This window comes from Rhinocladiella mackenziei, assembly GCF_000835555.1.
Source record: "Rhinocladiella mackenziei CBS 650.93 unplaced genomic scaffold supercont1.12, whole genome shotgun sequence".
NCBI lineage: Eukaryota > Fungi > Ascomycota > Eurotiomycetes > Chaetothyriales > Herpotrichiellaceae > Rhinocladiella > Rhinocladiella mackenziei.
The window spans coordinates 165,582-187,349 of NW_013550593.1; the positions used below are offsets into that span (position 1 = coordinate 165,582).

The following is a 21,768-nucleotide window of genomic DNA, read 5'->3' on the forward strand; positions in this document are numbered from 1 at the left end:
CCTGCATTAGTTCAATCTTTCCGCGGGTCAGAACATAAAAGGTCCATCTCTATCCGCAACGAGGGTTGGGTATCTTGTCTATGTGTTCTTCTAACCATGTCAAAAATTTTTGAGGTGAACAGAACATCACTCCAGTGCCCGGTCTCAGCTAAACAACACATTCCATTGTACTGTGTTCGTTGTTGATGTTCATCCAAGAATATTAAGACGCAGCCGGTCTCGGGGATTTGGTTGGTGGCATGCCCAGTCCATTTCGGTTGCGGAAGAACAGAACTCCCGCATCTTCCCCCGTAGTGCCCGCCATCGGTTCAACCCATTGGCACATCCTCATCGACTTCCACAGGCTCTTCAGGAATCCGATTGGGCCATCTTTGGTATCGCTGCGATAGTGACGGCCCATGACCTTCTTGATGGCTTCGCTCGCTTCGTCGGCGTGGTAAAAGGGAATCGTGCTGACATAGTGGTGAAGGACGTGGGTTTCGATAATGCCATGGAACAGCTGACGGCCAATGAATCCGAATTCACGATCGATCGTTGCGGCCGCTCCTCGAGTATAAGTCCACGTGGTGGGGGTGTAATGTGGCAGTGAAGGGTCGGTGTGTTGCAAAAATGTAATGGCCACTGATTTGCCACCTGTCAGTCCAATCCGAGAGTATCTCATCAGACTTTCGCAGCAAACTTACCCAGCCAGTGATTCACCCACAGATACGGGGCAAAATACCAGACAAACAGATTCGTCCAGCCATACTTCTTTCCGACCCAGTAAAGAATGCTTCCTGTGATGATGAGGCCGAGATCACTCAACAAAATCAATTTGGCATCCTTGGCTTCATACAGAGGGCTGGCCGGATCGAAATGGTTCACTCCGCCACCGAATCCGTTGTGCTTGCCAACTCCACGGCCCTCCCGCTGACCCTCGTGTTTGTCGTGGCCGGTGACATTGGTGATGAGGTACATCGGCCATCCTCCCAGCTGCTGAGTGATCAAGTGGTAGGCAGTTGCAATTGGGGTCTCCTCGGTGAGCTCGTCCAGCTGATGGAGCAAGTGGCCTCTCCTGCTGGCATATTCTTCCTTTGTGGCCGGGACAAATACCATGTCGCGGTCCATGTGACCAGTCGCCTTGTGATGCTTACCGTGGGAGATTTTCCAGGAAAAATAAGGGACCAAGAGAGCAGAATGGCACACCCAGCCCACGGTGTCGTTCAGGACCTTGCTGGTCGAGAAAGACTGATGTCCGCACTCATGTGACAACACCCACAAGCCGGTGCCGAACAGGCCTTGCACAAAGGCATACACAAACCAGAGACCAGCTCTGAGCAGGGTATAGGGAACATTCTCCGGCGTCAGAAAGCGGTTGAAGAGGTAGAAGGTTGTGGCTAGAGATACAATGTCTCGAGCAACATAGTACAGCCCGGTAGCAGCCGATCGTTCGAAGCAGTGCTTGGGGATTGCTTTGTGGATGTCACTGATGGTATAGTCTGGGATCTCAAAGGCATTCCCATAGGTATCAAGCAGCTGGGTCTTTGTCGAGACCTCTTTCTGGACCGCACCCACTTCGGAGCCGAGAGAGGAGAGCGAGGTAGAGGAAGGAGACGATCTCGGACTATCGACAGGCGAGATGTTGGCGGAGGAGGTAGGAGTGGAATCAGCCGTGGCCATTCGACGAAGGGCAACCTCAGAAGGCAGCGCAGTGGAAGTGGAAGCCATGAATGGATGGTTGCGGTGGATGGAAGAGCAAAAATGTTGCGACTGAGCTGTGTGAAGGTCAGGTCAAAACAAACGAAGCAAAGACCAGAAACAAGAGGGATTGTCGAGAGAGCTTGCTGCAGACGTTCGGTGTCCGATAGATCGAATCTACCAGCTGCTCTCTTGGCCGTGAGCAATGTAACCAGACAAGACGACCGAGAGAATGACTGTGGGAGGGGATCTCCTGACAGATATAAATAAAGTTGAGGGCTGAGCAGAGAGCTACTGAGTCGACTAGAAGAAATGAGGCCTTTAGGTATAAGGAGGGAACGTAGCGGCCGTCTAGGTGAGCGAGCAGTCAGTAACAAGAAAGTACGGTCTGGTAAGTGGGCACACAAAAAAAAAAAAAAAAAAAGAAAATGGCAGGCCACCTGGGAGTGGTGCCAGTGAATGAATCGCAAGCTTCTCAACAAAGTTATTGAACTCTGACCATTTTGAGAATTGACCGGGGACCCTGGGAAGCTCATTGCTAACGAGGCCGCAGTACTAAAGTCAGGGCCCCAACCATTGAGCTTGCGCGGAACCCCTGGGCGGTGAGCAAGAGATCTCACTACCCATCTGCAGGTTCAAATGACAATGGGGTTTTTTGGACATACCAGATGGACAGACAGACACTACATTTCATTTACCCGTTTCCTAATATCTGGTATTTGTTTTATGATCGTGGGGTCTCGTCTGCACTGCAGGATCCATTTTCCCACCTACTACGCAGGTACGTTCCTGGTAGCGCCGCTGGTGACTTCTTCTCTTCTTGACCGACAGTATTCCATCCGCCAATTTCCCTTCCCTTTCCCCGAATTCCCTGTTCTGGTCTCGGCCTAACCTGGCCCCATTTTCACACCATCGAGCGTTCTGCCGGTATTTTTTCAGCAGAGTCGAAGGGCCGGGGGCTTACCTGTCAATCGAGATACCCGCCGAGCCATTTGGGGGTCGTGTGTCCACTAAGACATCCTCAATTGACCGCTCAAAGGTATGATCTCGAGCACATGCTATCATCCTCGACCGCGGATTGCTGGCAGGATCAGAGGCCTTGATCACCAATCGATTCAGGTCGGAGTGACATGTGCAGCTGTGCCTTCAGGCTGGAAGCTGGCTCGCAAGCTGTTCGAAAACGGTGGTTCGGAGGGAGTTTCAGGTGAAGCACAGCCTAAAATGGGCACCGGTTGGACCTCGGTCGAAATTTTTTGGGGGGAGAAGGGGGTGGGGTGGGAAACAAGTCTTCAGTTCTGGGTACGACGCGAGCTGGATGCTTGATTGAGCTCTGGCTGTTGCAGGAGAGATTCGGAGCTCCACGAAAAGTAAACCTTTTTTTTGTTGGGGAATTGAGACGGTCAAAGCCCTGCTAGCATCCCGCCGAGAGTGGGCTCCTGTGAAGCCCCCTGCCGCAAGCTGAAGCAAGATGTCGTCATCCCACCAGTAAGCGCCAAGCTTTACGTCGCCATGCCATAATTAGACTAAGCTGTCGGCTCGTGCCGTGGACCCTGAAAGGGAAGCTACGGAATGGGCCTTTCTGGAAAAGAACCAGTCTGCTGTGCCTGCAGATCCAGATCTAGGTTCCTGGCTCCAGACCCAGGGCCGCATTGGAGCTCGGTGAGCCGTGGAAAATTGGTCACAGGTCCATCTTTCTGGACGGTATTTTGAATCCCGTGGTCTTCCCGACAAGGATTAAATACCATGGAAACACCTCAGTCTCTTCCGTCACGCATTTCGCTGCTCACAAGCCTCCCCATACCTTCATCTGGAATCGCCCCAAATACTTCCACTGTCGTGCTGCGTAGATTGGGTGTGACAGGAATACTTCGACCGAGTTTCGCATTGTATACATCGCCTGGCACTTCTGTCCATCCATCAGCTCCTCCGCTGCTGCTCTTGGTCTGTTTGCGGCACTTGACCGTGATTGTGGGAAGTAGAACGGGTCCCAGGCGTTGAGGAAACAGGACAAGCGGAATCTGAACCGGCTCCCTGCTCAATTGAACACTGCCTTTGCGTCTCCCTCCGATCAACCATGAGTCTGACGGAGCCACAACTTCGAACCATCCCTCCACCTCGGTCTCCCTCGAATTGGCCAGTCTTAAAATGAGTTCGGCCATCATTGGCTGGCCAATGCGTGCGGTGCATCGTGCTGGGCGGCTCAAGCCCTCCACCTCTAATGAGGCGGACACGAGAACCGGAGGCGGGTTAACATCGACATGGAGTCTGAGCTGCCGTCGCGTAGTTTTCGCAAATGTAAATTTGATCGGTTCCACTCGACGATGCCATGACTGAAGCCAACCCTCAATTCCCGCTCTGGTCTTTCTGTCGAACGCCCACAGCACAGAGTCCCAGTCCGCATCTTCCATTTTCCATATTTCAATCTCTTGGGACAGTCCGGCAACTTCCAGATCTTGCTCGGTCCACGTGGTTCGAACGCGGTTCAGTAAATGCGAGACCAACAACCTCGCCGCATAGGCATATGGGGTCTTTAGTACCTCCGACGTAAAATCTTCTTCGAGCACGGTCAAGATGATGTCATCCAGCGAGAGAAAATCAACCGTCAGAGTCAGCCGTTGAGTCGAGCTGACCATGCTATCATGCTTTGGAACAAGGCGAACAGTCCAACTGGCTGGGTGTTTGGGAAACACCACTGCTCCTTGATCAAGGCCTCCACCCAGAACCACATCATACGCTTCATTGTCCTCGAGCTTGCAGCTGATTAGGTGGAGAGGGACCAAGGTAGATGGACTGATTGTAAACCGAGAGTACATGCACGAACTTCTAAACACATCTTGAACATTCACAGTAACTGGCAAGATGATATTTACAACCGCCGTGTCGTACAAAGTAAAGGTTCCCCGGTCGGTCTCGTAGTTGGCATCTATTCGTATCGTGACAGAGGGTTCAGACTGGATCTCCATTGTATAGGGAATTTCAATCTCCTTCGTGCATTCAGATTCCATGTTTTCCAGAAGAATCATCAGGACGTCTCCCTCCCGCACTGTACGCAGTGAAGTTGAGGACGGTTGATTGTCACCCAACAGCTTCGAGTCATGAATGTTGAGTCTCAATCCTGCGGTCGCGGTCTTCAACCGCAGTTTGCATTGTTTGATAGTATTAAGACCGGGCCTTATCTGGACCCAAAACCGACGCATCTCCGCGAGATGAAAGACAGGTGAAGGGATAATTCTGACTTCCAGGCACCGATAGCACGGGTAGACCAGGAGCGGAACAATTTGAGATCCAATACCGAAGAATTCATCCGAGGGTGCTGACTCGTCGCTGTGACTTGAAGCGAAATGATGTACCAGTCTCATATTGCCGATGTGGACCTCAACTTCGTCGGGAGTATACCAACCATGAGTAGTCGTGGCAGTTTCCAACAGAACCTTTGTGCCATCTGCCTCAATCGGGACTTTCTTGAAAAGTTTTAAGTGGATGTGCTGTGGTTCATTGCCATCTCTGGAGGCGAGTCGCAACCTGATATCGTCAAGAGGTGGGGTCGATATACCCGACAAAGGGCGAAGATCAACGGACAACATGAAACCGTCTTTGCCCTGGTGATGGGAGATCGTTCTTGAAACACTGCTAATGTGGAACAAGTTTGTCAAAGGCAATGTGATCGCCGAAACATTTGCTACAACCTCGAAAAGCTGGTCCGCATAATGCTGTTTTGTGCTTGAAGAAATTCCAAACGAAGAGCCAAATGGTCCTCGCGAAATCCACTGCAGACAAGAGATGAGACATCGAGCACGATCGTTTGGTTTGTCCAGATGCCTCAAGCAATCGGCATACATTCGTAGGAGATGCCCGTCTGCGGGACGATACGACGGTCGCGGCAACTGACCGAGGATGCTCTGAAGATACCGAGCGGCAACGGTGTGATGACCTTGCGCATACTCCATTTGCACGAGATCTATCAAGATTTGTTGCCTCGTGGTTGTGCTCTTTGTGTGAGTAATAATTCTGAATGCAAAAGTTGACAGCAAAGCGTACAGAGTCAAGAAAGTGGACTTGGATGCTGCTGCCGCCATCAGGGTACTTGACTCCAGGCCCGCTATCAATTCCTTGTGACTAGAGGTGGGATTATCGTCCCCTTTATCCGAATTTGAGTGCACCTCCAGGTCACCGTTTGCTGCCTTCATGTAGTTCTCCTTGGCTGAGTTCAAGGTGATTCGCTTCATCTCCGTCACCCACGGTCGAACGATCTCCAGGGTTTCCATGGTATTTCTCGCCATGATTACAAGCTTCGAGACCCACAACGCAAGTCTCTCAAAGCCAGGGCGACGGGAAATTACTTGTTGCGAATGTGCTCCGTTGGGCATGACTGAGTTTCTATTATTGCGTTCTTGAGATCGTTCGCGAGAGGACAAACGCGGATCAGGGGTGAGTGACCACCTCTGCACATTGGAATGGGTCTCAGCGGCTTGATCTGTTGCCTTTGCGTCGACTAGCTCAAGCGCATCGATAGTGAGCGTTCCAGTGCCGTACTCCAAATTCATGCCAAGTAGCGGGACGACCCATCCCAGTATTTGCATCACGGCACGCCATTCCCAGGTGGAGACAATATTGCCAGTCACTGTGCGTTGCGTGAGAAGCTCCTCGGAAGTGAGGCCTTCTTGCCCTCCCCATGCACTGTAAAGTTCAAGACGGAGGCTACGGGCGGCCAGATTGATGAACTGGACCGCTCGTTCGGTGAGATCTGCAATCACATTCAGGTTGGCGCCTGTTTTTGTCAATTCACTTGCATTCAGGTCTGCTCGCCCTTGTCTGGTGAGAATCTCCATTTCTCGGGTGAAGAGATATATTCGGAGATCTAGAGCCGAAACATCGTTTGAAAGGATGAGATTCCGATAATTTTTCCGCTCAGCATCAAAGGGGAAGGAATGGCGATCAGCTGTAAGGATATGTTCCAGTTCACAATTCGAGTCGAGGTTCTGGGGAGAAACAGGCCGAGTTTCGGGATCAAGGGCCGCTCGCAGAAGCGACTTTGATTCTTTCGAGAAGCTGAGAAGCGCCCCACTGTCATCATTGTCATGCTTCTGAGCCTGGTCCTTGACCAAGCCATCGAGACCTAGAGAGAGCTCGTCATAGACAGCCAGAGCATCTTCAAGCAGGCCCACACTCTCAAACCCTTTCGCTAGGCCCTCTTTCAGAACAAAAAAGGTACAAAAATTCCAACCGGGCAAGTTCCTTTGGCTATCCCTTTCTCGAATATCGGCTTCGTACTGAGATACGCGGGCATCAAACGAACGGAGGATACATGCCTTCAAACACTCGACCAGATCTTGCCATTGTTCCTCCAGTTCGGCTGGCGTAAGTGGGGTAGATTTGTCGTTGGGTTCCAAAAGCCGAACTTGGGCCACACGATTGATGGGTGACTTGGAGCTGCTGTTGAAATCGGCTTTTAATTTGTCCAAAATCGTAGATGAACTTTTGCCTGACCATTTCGATTTGCTGTTAACGCTGTCGGTGCTATCTGCGGTTTCCAGCGATATGCTCTTGAATGACCTTGGTTGACTGGCCGCGGGGGTATTCGGTAGCACCACATGGACAATCAACCATTCGAAAGCGTCATGATCCTCTTGGGTCTTGCTCGTAGACTTCCCGTCATTACCAGGTGTCTGTGCCTTGACCCATTGGCGGACATCTTTCCTGGCCTTCTCTTTGTATGTCTCCTTGTCATCGCACCGCAGCAGGTATAGTTTGACATAAGGCGTCTCGCGCAGACCGGGAATCTGGTGCCTGCGGACATTGGATTGCGGTCCCACTGATTTGTCTTCTCGGGTGAGGGAGATGTTTAAATTGGAGATGGATCGAAGAGGGCGTTTCGGGGATTTCCAATGGAGGTTCTTCAGAGGGCTTCTAGCCGATAGACGGGGCTCGAGGTTGTCGAATAGATGGTGAGGATCGGCACATTGAACAATTACTTTGGAATTGGAGGGTGAATCTGCGCCGTCCATGATACAGGGAGAGGTCGCGCAGAATGGAACAGCCTGGGAGAGCTCATTGTGCCAGACCGTGTGTCGGAGTTCTTCTCTGGGTCGACAACCGCATAGTCAGCGGAGAAATCTGGCATCTGAGAGGGAAAGATAATCTGGTGTGTATTGCAACTTATTACCGTCAAGGCCGATACAAGAAAATACGGCGAAGTATTGCGTGCGGCAGATGACGGAAGCTGCAGCACTATGAGAAATGCTCCGCTATAGCCAAGCTCGGTTCCGGCGAGCTTAATTCGACGCCGGAAGTCGGTCAACCGGGTTCGGTTTCAGCTCCAAGTTCCAGGCGACACCTCAGCAGCTCCTTTTCCACTCGTCGGCAAATCTAATCAGACTGATCAGGATTCATAATGCCTTCTTGACATGTGGGAACAGAATTCCGATCAGCATCAGAGTGAGTCGCAATGAGTCACTATTTACTCATTGTTGCCTAGCCTCATGGCATAAAGGACCCCAGTCTTAGTTTGCTTCGTGGCCTCTACCCCCCCCCTTTTCCTCCAAGCCGCTCTCTTCATTGTGGGTGAAGGTTCAGTCTGTTTTTGTTTCATATCCTCCCGCTATCATAACCGTCACAGTGAGCAGGTCCCGTCACTCTCTACATTCATTTTCGTTTCGTCATCGATATTCAGGTACCATTCTTCACTAGTTTATCATCCTGTGACCATCAAATACGACATGGCGTTGTCCGCTGCCCTTCCCGAGACACTTCGTTCTGTCACCTCAACCAAGATCCAGGAGCTCAGAAAACAAAGAGACCAGTTTGAAGCCTTCAAAAACCAGGCTCTCAACGACGCTGAGCCAGCAACTGACGATCTCGAAAAGACAGCCCTCCTCCTCAATGCGGGCTACCGTCATGCTGGAGTCCAAGTGATGGATGACGATTTTTCTGGCGTCGAGAGCTCTTTGTCCTCGAAATCAACAGCTGTTTCTCCGCCAGGCCCGAAAAGATCCAGCATTTACTCCCGATTTAGTTCGAAGGATGCAAACCGACTTGCTCAAAGACCTCGAGCTTGAAAGCGTCCAACGCGAACGTGCTCAATTCTTCTCTGAGCTAGTTACTGAGTGGCTCTCCAGCTCCGAAAGTTCACGTGCAGACCAACCGGCACAGGACGTAATGGAGGATTCTTCGTTTGAGAGTGTTGGTCGAAAGGAGATGCATGAACAACGAGCTCAGTGGGAGTCTTTGGTCTTTTCCAAAGCCCCATATAAATGAGTCAAAGATCAGAGACTATCTCAATCAATTATTCAAGAATGACGAAGCAGTCTCAAATGCATTCAAGGAGATCGAGACTAGTACCAAAACGTACGGAGATTTGCTCCAACGTACCAGCGACTTCTTTAGCCCTTCTCTTATCGAATCCACCGTTCAAGGAGTTCTTCAGACCGATTTGCTGTCTGGAGAAAGAACTGCCACTTTGAAATCCTTCCAAAACAACAAGGTGGTCCTTCAAGAAGTCGCCGATGTCCTCAACATGAGATTCTCCTCCCTTGAAACGTGGAAATGGACCACGATCCACGGTGCCATCCCCGTCGAACAACGTCGACAGTTGAATGGCAAATATCGAGTCTTTATGGATGAAGATGTTCTCGACGCGCTGTTGCTACACTCAATTGGTATGAAATGGACTATCCATTTCAAGTCTTGTTTGACCAACTTCTTTCAGTCTTTGGCCTGGAAGACCGCAACCAGAAACATCCCGAAGATTGACCAGGACCGGCGTTTGTATTTCCTAAACGAGACTGATGTAGCATTCAATACCGTGGATCAAAGACGCTGGTCTCAGTACAAAGAAGACTATTTTCTCACGCAGCTCCCAATGGTAGAGTCTGAAGGCACTCGGGGTTATGGAGATGAGGATGACGAGCTTCCAAAGCAATCAAGGAAAAGCCCTCTCGAAATCAAACAAAGCCTGCTTCATCTTCTCATCACTGAGGCTCTCATTGCCAAGCATCTGCGTCCCGGTATCTCTCACCACGGTCATTCGGTCCGATTTCCAGTGGTTTGGTCCCTCTCTTCCTCATGACACCATTTTCGTGGTTCTTGAATTCTTTGGAATGGGCAGACCTTGGATCGACTTCTTTCGGAAGTTTCTCCAAGCCCCAATGCGTTTCGTCCAGGACGGTCCGGGAGGCCAATTTCAAGTTCGTCAACGAGGTGTCCCAATGTCTCATGCACTCAGTGACGTATTTGGAGAGATCATTCTCTTCGTCATGGACTTCGCGGTCAACCAAACTACACAGAGCTACCTTTACCGCCTTCACGATGATTTTGGTTCTGGGGTGGCTGGGAGACAATGACCAACTTCGCTTCAGTCATGGGTGTGGAGTTTAATCCAGAAAAGACAGGCTCAGTCATATTTGACCAAGGTCCCATCTCTCGACAGACTGCTGAGTCGAGCGACGACACGGACATGGAGCCGGAGGATGAGAGAACTGTCTCTAGAAGGACTCGCCTGCCTAAAGGCGATGTTCGATGGGGATTTCTGCGCCTAGACGCCGCCGCACCACGGTTCGTAATCAATCAGGAAATGGTTAATGAGCACATCAAAGTTGCAGTTATCACATTGTACCTCGATCTTCGCATACATTCAAGCGTACAATGCATATTTGGCTCGATTCTTCAGCAATAACTTCGGCAGGCCTTCATATGCATTCGGGAGAGAACACATCGACAACGTGATTGACACATTCGTACGGATCCTGAACGCAGTTTTCCCTAACGGGTCGGTCACTGACTATCTGGCAAAACTGGCCGGTGAGAGATTCGGAGTTAAAAATATACCAGATGGAGTATGGTACTGGCCGATTCGGATGGGTGGCTTAGAATTGCGCAATCCACTGGTGCCGCTATATTGCATGCGAGAAACGATTTGCAAGTCCTCAGAGCAGATTTTAGCCACGCACCTCCAAGCTGACGAAAGGGCGTACATTGCCGCAAAAGCAGAATTCGAACGCCATGGCAGTCCGTACAAACGAAGATCAACTATGGCTCCAAGTTCATGTCGAAAGAGGAGTATCTGAGATTCAGAGAATTTCGATCCCGCCACCTTGGGGATGCTTATGAGCAGCTGCTCAGCGTTCCCAAGGAATTCAATGTGAAGGAAACGAGAAGTTGGCCGGCCCCGCTCGAAGTGTGAAAGATTCTTGCGGAATAGTCAGTCCGTTCCGTTCAATGAAGCCATACTGGAAATGGATCCTTGCAGTGTATGGGGGTCAAATTATGGACAAGTATGGGAGTGTGCAGATTGTGGACGCGGTCCAGGTGCCTCTCGGCGTGGTCGGTATAATGAAGATAGGCCAAATCAGATAGACATCAGTGATGCCCAAGACCAGATACCAGAAGCTTTGGACGTTTCCACAGCACTAGATAATCGAAGACACTTCGCATCTGTGTAAACAGCTCTATGCCTTGGGCTCTTAACTTGATCGTGCTCAACATACTGAATTGCTCATATTTAACTTGGCATCCAGCATGCGGCGTGGGGGTGAGAACTGTAAGATATTCAATAATATTTCCAGACACCCGAATCACTTAGCCACACCCGGACAGACAAACTCACACAATTCCTAGATCTGCCAGTGTGGCCCCGACAACCTCATGTATATGCGTGGTGAAAGAAGACTCCAGTCGGTATTTGAACTTGAAAACTAGCTCTTCCATCCGCTATGGACAACTCGTCAACCAGATTAACGCCTGCATCCTCCTGTACGATGCTGACCTCTATCTTCAACGGCCTTTCGACTCTTACGCCTCTTTCACATTCTTCGTCTTCACATAAGACTCAAGCTGAGCCTCCGAGACTTTCTCTTACATCCGAGCCTGTTCACAGCCTCCTCTACAACCTTTCTCCGGCCGACGCCGAACACGCTCGCTCTCTATTCCTTACTCTACATGTTTTGTTCCCACATGAACTACTCCCGGCGTTGGACCTGCTGGATAGACGCCTAGTAACACGCCTTACTACCCAAAATCTACCGCCGAGGTCTCCGGGTCGGAGAGGAGCCGCGAGGGACGAGGACGCCGACGTGGACACTGCCGAAAAATGCGAGATGCTGAACAAGGAACTTAAGGTTGAGTCCCGTTCAGACATGTGCGAGGTGTACTACATCCACAGTCATCCCAGCAAAGTGACAACGTTGGCGAGGTACCATGCCCGTAATGCAAATCCTGGCGCGACGTTCTACGAAGTTCATCTCGATAGCTGGAATTGCAGCTGCCCCGCTTTCAGCGTCTCTGCTTTCCAGGCGCTGAATATGCATTATAATGACGAAGGTGAGATCGCAAGCAAGGCCTCCCAGGTTGATCATATGCACGAGCCTACGACTTTAGAGAAAGAATCATGGTCATTCGGGGGCGTAGCGACTAATGTACACTCCTCGACGCCGTCTTGCAAACACATCCTTGCCGCAGTATTGGTAAAAGCGGCACCCAAGCTCTTCAACCACGGTGTTAGAGAAACTGTGGTCAGTAGAGACGAGCTAGCAGGTTGGGGGGGTGGTTGGGGAGCGCTTGGAACTGGATAACCTTCTGGGTGTCGGATTCATTTGGGGGAAGTTATCGACGGAGGAGGCCCCGTCTTGTTCTTTCAAGACCCAAAAGGGAGGAGAAAAAAGAATCCAGCTTGGCCAACAACCAAAAAGCCTGATCTAGTGAACGAGATTTCAAGATATGTAAAAAGGACGGCAAGCGGTCGGATTCACTGTGCACCGCAGAGATAAGTCTTTGGTTCGGCCGCGGCGTGCGATTCGAAACAAGATGAAAACCAGACTCGGCTGACTTGTATGAGTCGGTGTCCATCTTCCATGCTGGGTCTTATGGCATGATATGCTTTGCCGTGCTGTACATGGGCGCAAACCTTTTGAACGCCTTGCTCAACTCCGAGGTTTCAACACTATCATGTCACCTAGCTTTTCTTCTTCCCCTTTCCTTTTCCATTTCCTGCCTCCTCGGCTTCCTTCTTGTCACCGTTCACTGTTCCGTTCGCGCCAGCCTTCCTTTCGTCCTTATCTTTCTCCTTTTCGCCTTCTTTCTTCTCCGCCTCATCCTTTTTGGCATCCTTTTCCTCCTGTTGTTGTCGATTTTGATTCTTGTTATCAATGAGATCATGGAATGCGGTGATTGCTCTGACAAGGGAACTGAGGTATATCGTCATAAGTTGATCATTGGTCTTTATGCTCATGGCGCGCGCTAACTCGCTGTTTTCGATTTGGTTCTTGCCGTTGGGTCGGGAGGCTGGAGGGGTAGTTAGGTTCGGTAGCAAGTTGAAGATGTCTTGCAGATTTCCGAGGATGGCATGATTGATGGGTAATTCGCCGTCGAGGACCTTTTGCAAGTATGCGCCGATATCTCGCAATCGCAAGTGAAGGCCTTGTAGCGACTGTAATTGTTGTGTGATCCTGGACGAAAGTGTGCCGACCGCAACATCACGAATATCTCGGAGAAGATGCTCCACCCCGATTTCTTCTGCTTCTTCGGCTTCAATAATCGAAGGAGTATGCACAAAGGTCTTCGTTGTAGTGGTGCCGTCATCCTTGATCTCCTCGATTGCAAAGTATGCATCGGTCGGAACTCCCACCTCTTTTGGTTGGACATCGATGATGACGAGGAGAGGGTTCGGGGTGTATTTTTTGAACAGTTCGTTGATCTCCAAATCTGATGCTCGTAGCTTGGGGCCCGAATGGTACCAGCCGATGAGTTTCTCACGGGCATTGACCTTCTTGAACATTTCTCGCATGGATTCGACGTAGTTGTGATCGAGAAACCACACGGATGGATCTTTTTCATCTTCCTCAAACGGTACTATTATACGTTAGGGGTGATCTATCAACATCGATCGGGCGCGACAAACCCGCGAAGCTGTTCGATACTCGAACGTTTTTACCATCATTTTGACCCAAAAGAACGCCAACTACTCGCTTCCGAGTGCCCTTGGCCGATCGACCGTAATGATCGGCAGCTGAGAGAAGAACCAAAGGGGCGACTGACACTTGCCTGCTCACGAGAGAGAGTGTCTCCGCTGTTGTGGCAGGCATGATGGCGCAAACTGGGGGAGGGAGTACGAGTTGGTCGAGATGAGCGAGACTGGAGGAAACAGGCCAACGAGCAGAGAACAATTCGAAGGTATATTTGGAGTGAAAATTTCAGCCCACCGATGCGCCGATCGGTGAAAGTATCAAGTGTCAAACGAAAGATTTGGTAAGGTATGGTGGTACAAATTCTGTCGATTATTTTGAGCATAGGACGCGCCTCTTCGCAGCCTAGGAAACAATTGTCCGATAATCGCATGTTTGAGCACATGCTTATCCGTACAACACGGAGCCATCGATGCTCACATGGTTCCCTACCCACTCTCGAGAAGTTCCATTCAGTTTCCATTGTTACCGCCAGTTATTCGTACGGATGGGCAATCTATCCAACAAGCCATCTTTCCCTTTGAGGCTCTGTCCCTTGTTGACCAAATCATATGTCGCCTTCTCCAGCTCATCGTTGAGCCCAGACACTACCGCATCGCCTGGTTGCAGGACTTGACTTCTAGGTCGAGCCGTTGCGGGACACAGCAGAATCAGTTGAAACCCTGTTGCGTATAGAAAATGGGGCGACCAGGTCAGAAAAATTTGAGGTCACTCACATACCGAGGGGACACTCGTCACTCCATGTCAAACTACCTCCCAACCGCTTTCCAGGGAGATTTTCCAGATCGACTGTATCCCCAAGGGCATAGTTTGAAGGCATATTCTTGGGGTGTTCGAGACTGACTAAAGTCCTCACAGAATATGCGCTGACCATCGCTTTCAACGTCTTGGGACTTTGGGTCAATCTTCCACGGCTGGTTGGCTGACTGGATTGGTCGGAAAACAGCATAAGGCGCTTCATCCCTGTTCTCTTTGATCGGAGCAGGATGGACTGCGCTGTACTTGACCGAAGCGTCACCACCACATTGCCGTGGACTGATGTCCGAGATGACGGTCATGGGATTTGGACTTGAATATGTTGCGTAAATACCTCAGAAAAGTATTCAGATCCAGCTAACACAATACAGCGATGCATGGGTCTTAGTTGTCACTTCCTATGCAGAGAATCTTACGACGCAGTGGCGCCTGCCTCTGATATTGGCTGCTGTAAACCCCTTTATAGCTGCTTGTCCTCCTACCATTCGTTTCAGGTTGGCGCATATACCTTTGAGGCTGAAATCTCCGTAAACTAAATTGTAAAACCGGGTCACCTAGATATCTTTGTTGGGCGGGCAGACACGAAGCAGCACTTCAGCTCAAGCGGAATTCATTCAAATTCGAGTTCAGGTGGAGCACGACAAGGAGTAAAAAGTAGGGTATATTTGAATGTTCATCGTACCTAGTTGACGTCGTCCATCCTTTCTTGCTCTCTTTAAAATGTAAGCTCCCCAGCTTGTATAATTGGTGGAACTGGCACAGCTGACTGAGGCAAGTTTGCGTCCCAAGCAACTGGTGTATAGTTTTCAGAACATCTCTATCGGTATTGAACTAAATTTCTGGCTAGGTCAATGGGATTGCCGACTATCTGGCTCGAATCTTGGGGACACTGGGTCTCAAAGGTGTCGTGCCTTTGTTGATATACAGTGAGTACTGCGCCTGAATTGTCGATCGCAACCACCGGGTGAAAGCGGGCTGACTTGACGGCTGATAGGCATCCATACGATTGTCGGTACTGCGGCCGCTTCGTTGCTTGTTTTACTATGGACAAATTTGGAAGATGAAGGTTATCCTCTAAGCTTCCTGGCCCCGGACGTTCTGCAACAGGTTGCTGACTAGTGTTTGAAGTTTTCAAATGATTGACTTCCCGTCCCTTGCCATCAATCTTCTTGTCGAAGCATTTCTCCAACGACAGTATTTGAGAATGAACAACCAGGCAGGCAATGGCGCAGCGGTGGGCTGCATCTTCCTCGTCATTGTGCGGTTTCGGTTTATTGACGCACCATCAATTGTATGGTGTTCGGTGGCCTTGCCAACCACACGTCGCGCTTAAAGGAATTGGCTTTGCCTGGTCCACTGGCTTTTAGAAACATGTCAATCTGTTTCTGCCTTCTTGCAGACATGATTGGCCCAAACTAACCGAGAAGTTACGCAGAACATGGAGAATGTACCTCATCTTCATGAATTTCTGTGGCATGTGCGAGATCACTGTGTACTTCTATAAGAGGAATGGGAGCATTGTTTGGCGAAGAAATCATATTCCATGTGACCTCCGACGGCCGCAGTCTTGTCGAAAAAACCAATGCAGCGCTCGCGAGGAGGTCCCAATGGTAGAGTTCTAAAGGACATACATGATCAAGCATAGACCGGGATGAATGGAAGCTAGCAGGTCCCGAGTAGGCAATAAACCCGCGATCCTGACGCAAGACTCGTTAGGCGGCGGAGTCGTCTACTTGTGTAAAAGAAAAGAGAAAGGAAGAAAGGTAAGGAACGTGAATTTGAGAATTCCAGTAAAAGCGACTGAGGAAACAAGTGTCGCAATGCTAGATTATGTTCTTGTCGTATTCCGACCCATCTTGTCCCACCAAATAAAATTCACACCATCAAGGTGTAGGGATTCGGTTTTATCCAAATCGAGTCTGTGTTGGTTGCATTTGCTGTGGCAATGGTACCTAGTAAGGCAGGATATACGGCGATTGAATCTCGGGCACAACAGGGAGACCTCTCACCCAATTTTTGCCGACAGCGCAGAAAAGTCCAGAGCAGAAGGGGCAGGCGCAGGCGTGTTCGATCAGGGCCGAGGGTGTTCCCGGGCCTGGTGGGAGTAGTCAGCCACGGGGCGTGGATGATGGAAACGCGGGCTTGGGCTCGAACTCAAAAAAGCTGAGAAAAACGTGTCTTCTTGGCGGTTCCGAATTGACGCCGGTAAGTTCGGTGGAGCGGAGGAATCTGAGAGCAGCTGCAGAGCTGTTCCCAGGTAGTTTCCACCGCGTCGGGCCCTATTTCTTCCTCGCCTCTCTCTTCGTTTCCTCACTTCTCTCCTACTCCCTATACCAGACTTCTCCGGAGGTGTTGTTCTTTCGTCGACCTTGGTCAGGTCCCCTTCCCTTACGCCATCTTCCAACATGGCTCCAATCACCGACGAAAAGGTCGCCGACCTGAAGGATCAATTTCATAAACTCGAAGCCCGGATTCATGAGCTGGAGCGGCGGATCGAAGGCAGAGGGAGCAAACCTTCGGTCGCAGAGTCTATGCGCATGATCCTCATCGGCCCTCCTGGCGCAGGTGCGTTTACAACCAACTCCGATTCTACGCGTTTACTGATGATCTTCCGCAGGCAAAGGCACACAAGCTCCTCGGATTAAAGACAAGTACTGTATCTGCCATTTGGTATGCGGTAACCTGGCTTTCCCCTCTGTCACCTGCGATTAATTCCGTGATAGGCCACCGGTGACATGCTTCGAGCTCAGGTCGCTAAGAAGACACCTCTTGGAAGAGAAGCTAAAAAGATCATGGATCAAGGCGGCCTGGTCAGTGATGATATCATGATCAACATGATCAAGAATGAGTTGGATACCAACCGGGAATGCGCCAATGGGTTTGGCTTACCACCTTTCCGCCCCGTCGTCGCTGCTGACACATTCTAGCTTCATTCTCGATGGTTTCCCACGAACCGTCGCACAGGCTGAGGGTCTTGATTCCATGCTTGCCGCCGAATCCAAGCCTCTCAAACATGCTATTGAACTTCAAATCGACGACGGTCTCCTCGTTTCTCGTATCACTGGTCGATTGATCCATCCTGCCTCGGGACGAACTTATCACAAGGTTTTCAATCCACCCAAGGAGCCCATGAAGGATGACGTGACCGGTGAGCCTTTGATTCAAAGAACCGACGACAATGCCGAAACTCTGAAGAAGAGACTCGGTACCTATCATCAGCAGACGAGCCCAGTGGTAGCATACTACAAAACCAAGGGAATTTGGTCCGGAATTGATGCCAGTCAAGAGCCTGATCTGGTGTGGAAGAGCATTCTCGGCGTTTTCGGGGATACCAAAGCTACCTCTTCTTCGGGCAGTATCTTGAGCAAGATTGGATTGCGATAGCCGGAACACGATGCGATGATTCAAGAGTGGTAGAAAAGTGGTTATTGGTTGCATACCCCTCATAATGCTCTTGAATGGCGGCCGGAATGAGACTATCACATGCTTTCAACTCTTGATGTTTGCCAACGTGTACAAGATACGGATTTGGTTGCCAAAAGCTGGGTCTTGGTGAGTGAAATGCGCAAAATGTCTCTAACTTGAGTACAAAGCTTGCGCCTATCGCGAGACGAATTTCAGAGCCTAATTCAAAATATCGAAAACGTCTCTCCATCCGCTTCTGGCCGTCAACAGTTACCTACATTTCTTCTCCAAACATTTTGATCAATTTTCAGCATGCGACTTCTCCTCGACTTTGGCCGACGTGACATCAAGGGCATGAGAAATGGGTTGAGATCTTCGCTGAATGGGCTAAATTGATATCAGGCTGAAAGGAAGGCGAATCGGAATGATGGCCGCGTTCGCTCGACATTACGCGTTCGGCCCACAGCAAAAAAAAGTGGGAAAGGTAACTGATAGATTTCCCCGCGACAGTCCCTCCAATGTGATATTATTTATTCACATACGCCCCCTCGTGGCGTGGATTACCTGCCGGATCGTATTCTCGAGTGCATTCTATTCCTCGATCCGATCACCATGTCCTCGGCAAAGGTCATCCACTGGGGCATACTAGGTAGGTCCGAAACACACAACACCCTCCATTGGGAAGAATTCATCAGCTAACGCTTCTACAGCCACCGGTGGCATAGCACGAACCTTTACCAAAGACCTCCTCATTGATCCCACTACTCGCAAAGTCACGGACATCAAACATGTTGTGGTGGCTACCGCATCCTCGTCCTCTCTCTCCTCCGCCGAGAGATTCATCTCCGACGTCGTCGCGCCCTCCCAATCTGCCAAATGCACACCCTACGGTTCATACGAAGACCTTGTCAAGGATTCCAACGTGGACATTGTTTATATCGCCACCCCTCATTCCCACCACTACCAAAACGCAATGCTATGCCTCAGCAATAATAAACCGGTGCTTTGCGAAAAAGCCCTGACGGTGAATGCGGCACAAGCTAAAATAATATATGAGAAAGCGAAAGAGAAGAATCTGTTCTTCATGGAGGCGGTCTGGACAAGATACTTCCCTCTGAGTAGTGTTGTCAGGAAACACATTATGGATAATGATATTGGCGAGGTCACAAGGGTATTCTCGGACTTGAGCATTGGTGTGACGCCAGAGACAGCCTTTGACCTGGGAAACCGCATGGTGAATCTAGATCTTGCCGGTGGATGTCTTCTTGACCTGGGCATCTACAGTCTCACGTGGATTTTTCAAAGTCTTTACCATACTCTCCCTGCGGCATTGAGAGAAGAAGGACGGCCCAAGGTGCTCGGCACCGGCATGACGCCCGAACCACGAACTGGCGCAGATGAATCCACATTGATACTCCTGGAGTTCCCCAAGTCGACCCCTGGTGGAAAGACCAAAGCCCACGCCATCGCCACCACCGCCATGCGCGTGAGTGACGACCCGGGAAGGGGCCAAGGTGACGTGGAAGTGCCAGCGGTGAGGATTCAGGGCGACCAAGGGGAGATCCAGGTATACGGACCGATCTATAGGCCGATGAGGTACCGGCTCGTTCCAAAGGATAGGAACCGAGAAGTTATTGACCGAAGATTTGAGTTTGAAGGCGGTGCGCATGGGATGATGGTAGGTGATATTTCTCTCAGCCCACCTTTGGAACGGTCAAAGAAACTGAGCCCGGGGTGGTGTCACAGTATGAAGCCGACGCCGCAGCTCGTGCATTACTCTCAAACGCATTAGAGTCCGAAAACATGCCATGGGCTGAAAGTACGCTTATTATGGAGATTATGGATGAGGTGCGACGGCAAGGTGGTTTGGTATATCCTGAAGCAATTGAAAGTACAGAGTATCCCGTGAAACTGGGTGCCAGGACATGATATCAACTGCAAAGAGTTGGGATCGCAAGGTATTGTATCTTGGGTGCAACAGGGAGTTATTCAGATCCGACGAAATCACTTGGGGTCTTTCATGGACTCAGAGTGTCTCTTCGTCTATGTCCCGGATGTACGGCCATTTTCATACGACATCTCTCTGCAGAACCGTAAGTCGGGCAGCTGCTGTCTTCCCTCGGCACCAAAGTCGTCAAACCCCGTCGAAGAAACCGCACCGACCGCGATCAACAATCTACGTTATCCACAAAAGCCTCCCTCGCGTAAAGAATTCCCATTGACCGCCCCATTGCTTGTTCCATCATAATTTCCCAAAGGACTCACTCCTGGCTTTCATCTTTCTTCTAGCCACCACTTCCACTGCCTCTTCTGTCCTCCATATTCAGACCCTGCTCCCTAATAACCTTTCTGTCTTGGGCGCCACGCTCTCGGTGCTCCTTTGCACGATTCACCCTCAACGTCCCGTCCCAACGGCCTTCCTTCCCATCTAGCTTCTCAATCACGATGTCCACGTCCTCGGCCCGCTCCAGGTCAACGAAGCAGTAGTGGTGGTTGCCCGGCTCGCCAGCCTTGCTGGGGCGTGGGGAAATGAGCTTGGACACGGCCATTGGAGCGATGCCAAACTCGGACAGATATGTCGAGAAAAGCGATTGGATTTCTTCGTCGACGGCGGATTGCGGCTCCATTCGCGGCAGATTGCCAATGTACAGACGCCGACCTTCGCTCTGGGGAGTTAGCCAATGCGAGGGCGCATCAGTGCGGCTCCAGCGGTCGAATGTGGGCTTGTATTCCGAGTCTGACAAGGGATGTCAACATGGCTTTGATGGGAGGCCCAGCGATAAGGGTCTGAAGGAATCATGCGAACTCACTTCTTTCTTGCCTCGTTTCTCGTCCCCAGCCCCGCTCAACGTTCCTAACTCTGGCTTCTCTCCCACCGCTCCCATTCTGTCCCGGTCCTTGACCCTGGCCCTGCTCACGCTTTGCAACGCCTGGGCTCACCCTCACCGCTCTCCCCAGTACTTCCACACCGTTCAGCTCGGTCATAGCCCTCTCTGCCTCCTCCGCCGTCTCCACATTGACAAAGCAGTAACTCGGATTCCTTCCCGTGAAAGGGTCGGTGGAGATACTCACGCCCACCACTTTGAATCCATGCCCCGTGAATAGCGATTCAATGTCCGCTTTCTGTGCAGTGTACGGGAGATTCCCGACGTAGAGTCTGGTGCCTGGAGCATCATCTGACGCTGAATGTGGAATTGACTGAGAATTCGAGTGCTGATGGCCGTTGGATCTGCTATACCGAGACCGAGACTGGGGTTGCTCGAGACGCGGCGAGTCGTCTTTGATACGCCAGTTGGTCGAGATCTGAGAGCGGAAATTCTGATATTGTCTTGGAGCAGGTGGTGACGAGGTGTCTCCCATGCTTCAATTGCTGCTGCCTTGGCTTGCTGTGCTAGGAACCGTTGACTGAAGAGATCGCAGCAAAGAGTCTGGCTTGACCAGGGTGAGACTTCCACACTTGTCTGGCAAAGTGAAGAGTCAAATGAAGCCAGGATCGGGCTTGTTTGTTGTCACGAGGTCCGGGTTTTTTAATTTCATTAGGCAGGGCTGTAGATTTTGGGTAGATTTGCCAAATTTTCGTTGATGCCAAGACAGTGATTAGATGATTTTTGTAACAATTTCGTTTTTCCTGTTTGGGAGATCAATCTTCCCGTCTTGGGTATGTATGCCCCGTCGACAAATATTTGCCGTTCGTGCGTTCTACGATGAGAGAGAATACTGAACACGGCACTAATGCAAGAGCTAGAATACAGAATCAATGATCTAGATTGTGCCAGTATAGCTTTCACTAGAACGAGCGCACGGATCCAGGAAAGCTGGTACAGTTTCGGCGTTCTCATTAAATGTCCAATTTGTGCAGCCTCTGTGCCACACCATGGCGGTGAGCTTCTGCTGGATCACGTTATTATTGTAATCTTCTGCGCTTCTCCTAACAGTAACCGTCTGTCAGAATTGGTTCGAAGAAAGCTTGCGCAAT

At 50.5% G+C, this 21,768-nt stretch overlaps 9 protein-coding genes across 9 annotated transcripts; 4 read left to right on the plus strand and 5 right to left on the minus strand.

Moving 5' to 3' along the window:
* Positions 1-202: 202 nt before the first annotated feature.
* On the minus strand, positions 203-1,707 carry Z518_11230 (uncharacterized protein; the record flags this gene model as incomplete). Its single annotated transcript, XM_013411174.1, has 2 exons — positions 203-621; positions 684-1,707. The coding sequence occupies 2 exons, from the start codon at positions 1,705-1,707 to the stop codon at positions 203-205; spliced, it is 1,443 nt and encodes a 480-aa protein (XP_013266628.1).
* A 1,724-nt stretch (positions 1,708-3,431) lies between these two features.
* Positions 3,432-7,682, minus strand: Z518_11231 (uncharacterized protein; the record flags this gene model as incomplete). Its single annotated transcript, XM_013411175.1, has 1 exon — positions 3,432-7,682. One exon carries the CDS (start codon positions 7,680-7,682, stop codon positions 3,432-3,434), a length of 4,251 nt encoding a protein of 1,416 aa, XP_013266629.1.
* A 711-nt stretch (positions 7,683-8,393) lies between these two features.
* Positions 8,394-9,742, plus strand: Z518_11232 (uncharacterized protein; the record flags this gene model as incomplete). Its single annotated transcript, XM_013411176.1, has 3 exons — positions 8,394-8,609; positions 8,656-8,891; positions 8,944-9,742. 3 exons carry the CDS (start codon positions 8,394-8,396, stop codon positions 9,740-9,742), a joined length of 1,251 nt encoding a protein of 416 aa, XP_013266630.1.
* A 1,642-nt stretch (positions 9,743-11,384) lies between these two features.
* On the plus strand, positions 11,385-12,242 carry Z518_11233 (uncharacterized protein; the record flags this gene model as incomplete). The annotated part of the gene is made up of 1 exon (XM_013411177.1): positions 11,385-12,242. The coding sequence occupies one exon, from the start codon at positions 11,385-11,387 to the stop codon at positions 12,240-12,242; it is 858 nt and encodes a 285-aa protein (XP_013266631.1).
* A 380-nt stretch (positions 12,243-12,622) lies between these two features.
* Z518_11234 (26S proteasome regulatory subunit rpn-8) lies at positions 12,623-13,751 on the minus strand (the record flags this gene model as incomplete). Its single annotated transcript, XM_013411178.1, has 2 exons — positions 12,623-13,518; positions 13,568-13,751. The coding sequence occupies 2 exons, from the start codon at positions 13,749-13,751 to the stop codon at positions 12,623-12,625; spliced, it is 1,080 nt and encodes a 359-aa protein (XP_013266632.1).
* Positions 13,752-14,380: 629 nt separating this feature from the next.
* On the minus strand, positions 14,381-14,689 carry Z518_11235 (uncharacterized protein; the record flags this gene model as incomplete). Its single annotated transcript, XM_013411179.1, has 1 exon — positions 14,381-14,689. One exon carries the CDS (start codon positions 14,687-14,689, stop codon positions 14,381-14,383), a length of 309 nt encoding a protein of 102 aa, XP_013266633.1.
* A 2,103-nt stretch (positions 14,690-16,792) lies between these two features.
* Z518_11236 (adenylate kinase) lies at positions 16,793-17,771 on the plus strand (the record flags this gene model as incomplete). Its single annotated transcript, XM_013411180.1, has 4 exons — positions 16,793-16,952; positions 17,005-17,057; positions 17,111-17,265; positions 17,315-17,771. The coding sequence occupies 4 exons, from the start codon at positions 16,793-16,795 to the stop codon at positions 17,769-17,771; spliced, it is 825 nt and encodes a 274-aa protein (XP_013266634.1).
* A 633-nt stretch (positions 17,772-18,404) lies between these two features.
* Positions 18,405-19,721, plus strand: Z518_11237 (uncharacterized protein; the record flags this gene model as incomplete). The annotated part of the gene is made up of 3 exons (XM_013411181.1): positions 18,405-18,441; positions 18,503-19,470; positions 19,539-19,721. The coding sequence occupies 3 exons, from the start codon at positions 18,405-18,407 to the stop codon at positions 19,719-19,721; spliced, it is 1,188 nt and encodes a 395-aa protein (XP_013266635.1).
* Positions 19,722-20,077: 356 nt separating this feature from the next.
* On the minus strand, positions 20,078-21,152 carry Z518_11238 (uncharacterized protein; the record flags this gene model as incomplete). The annotated part of the gene is made up of 2 exons (XM_013411182.1): positions 20,078-20,529; positions 20,603-21,152. 2 exons carry the CDS (start codon positions 21,150-21,152, stop codon positions 20,078-20,080), a joined length of 1,002 nt encoding a protein of 333 aa, XP_013266636.1.
* Between the last annotated feature and the right edge of the window lie 616 nt (positions 21,153-21,768).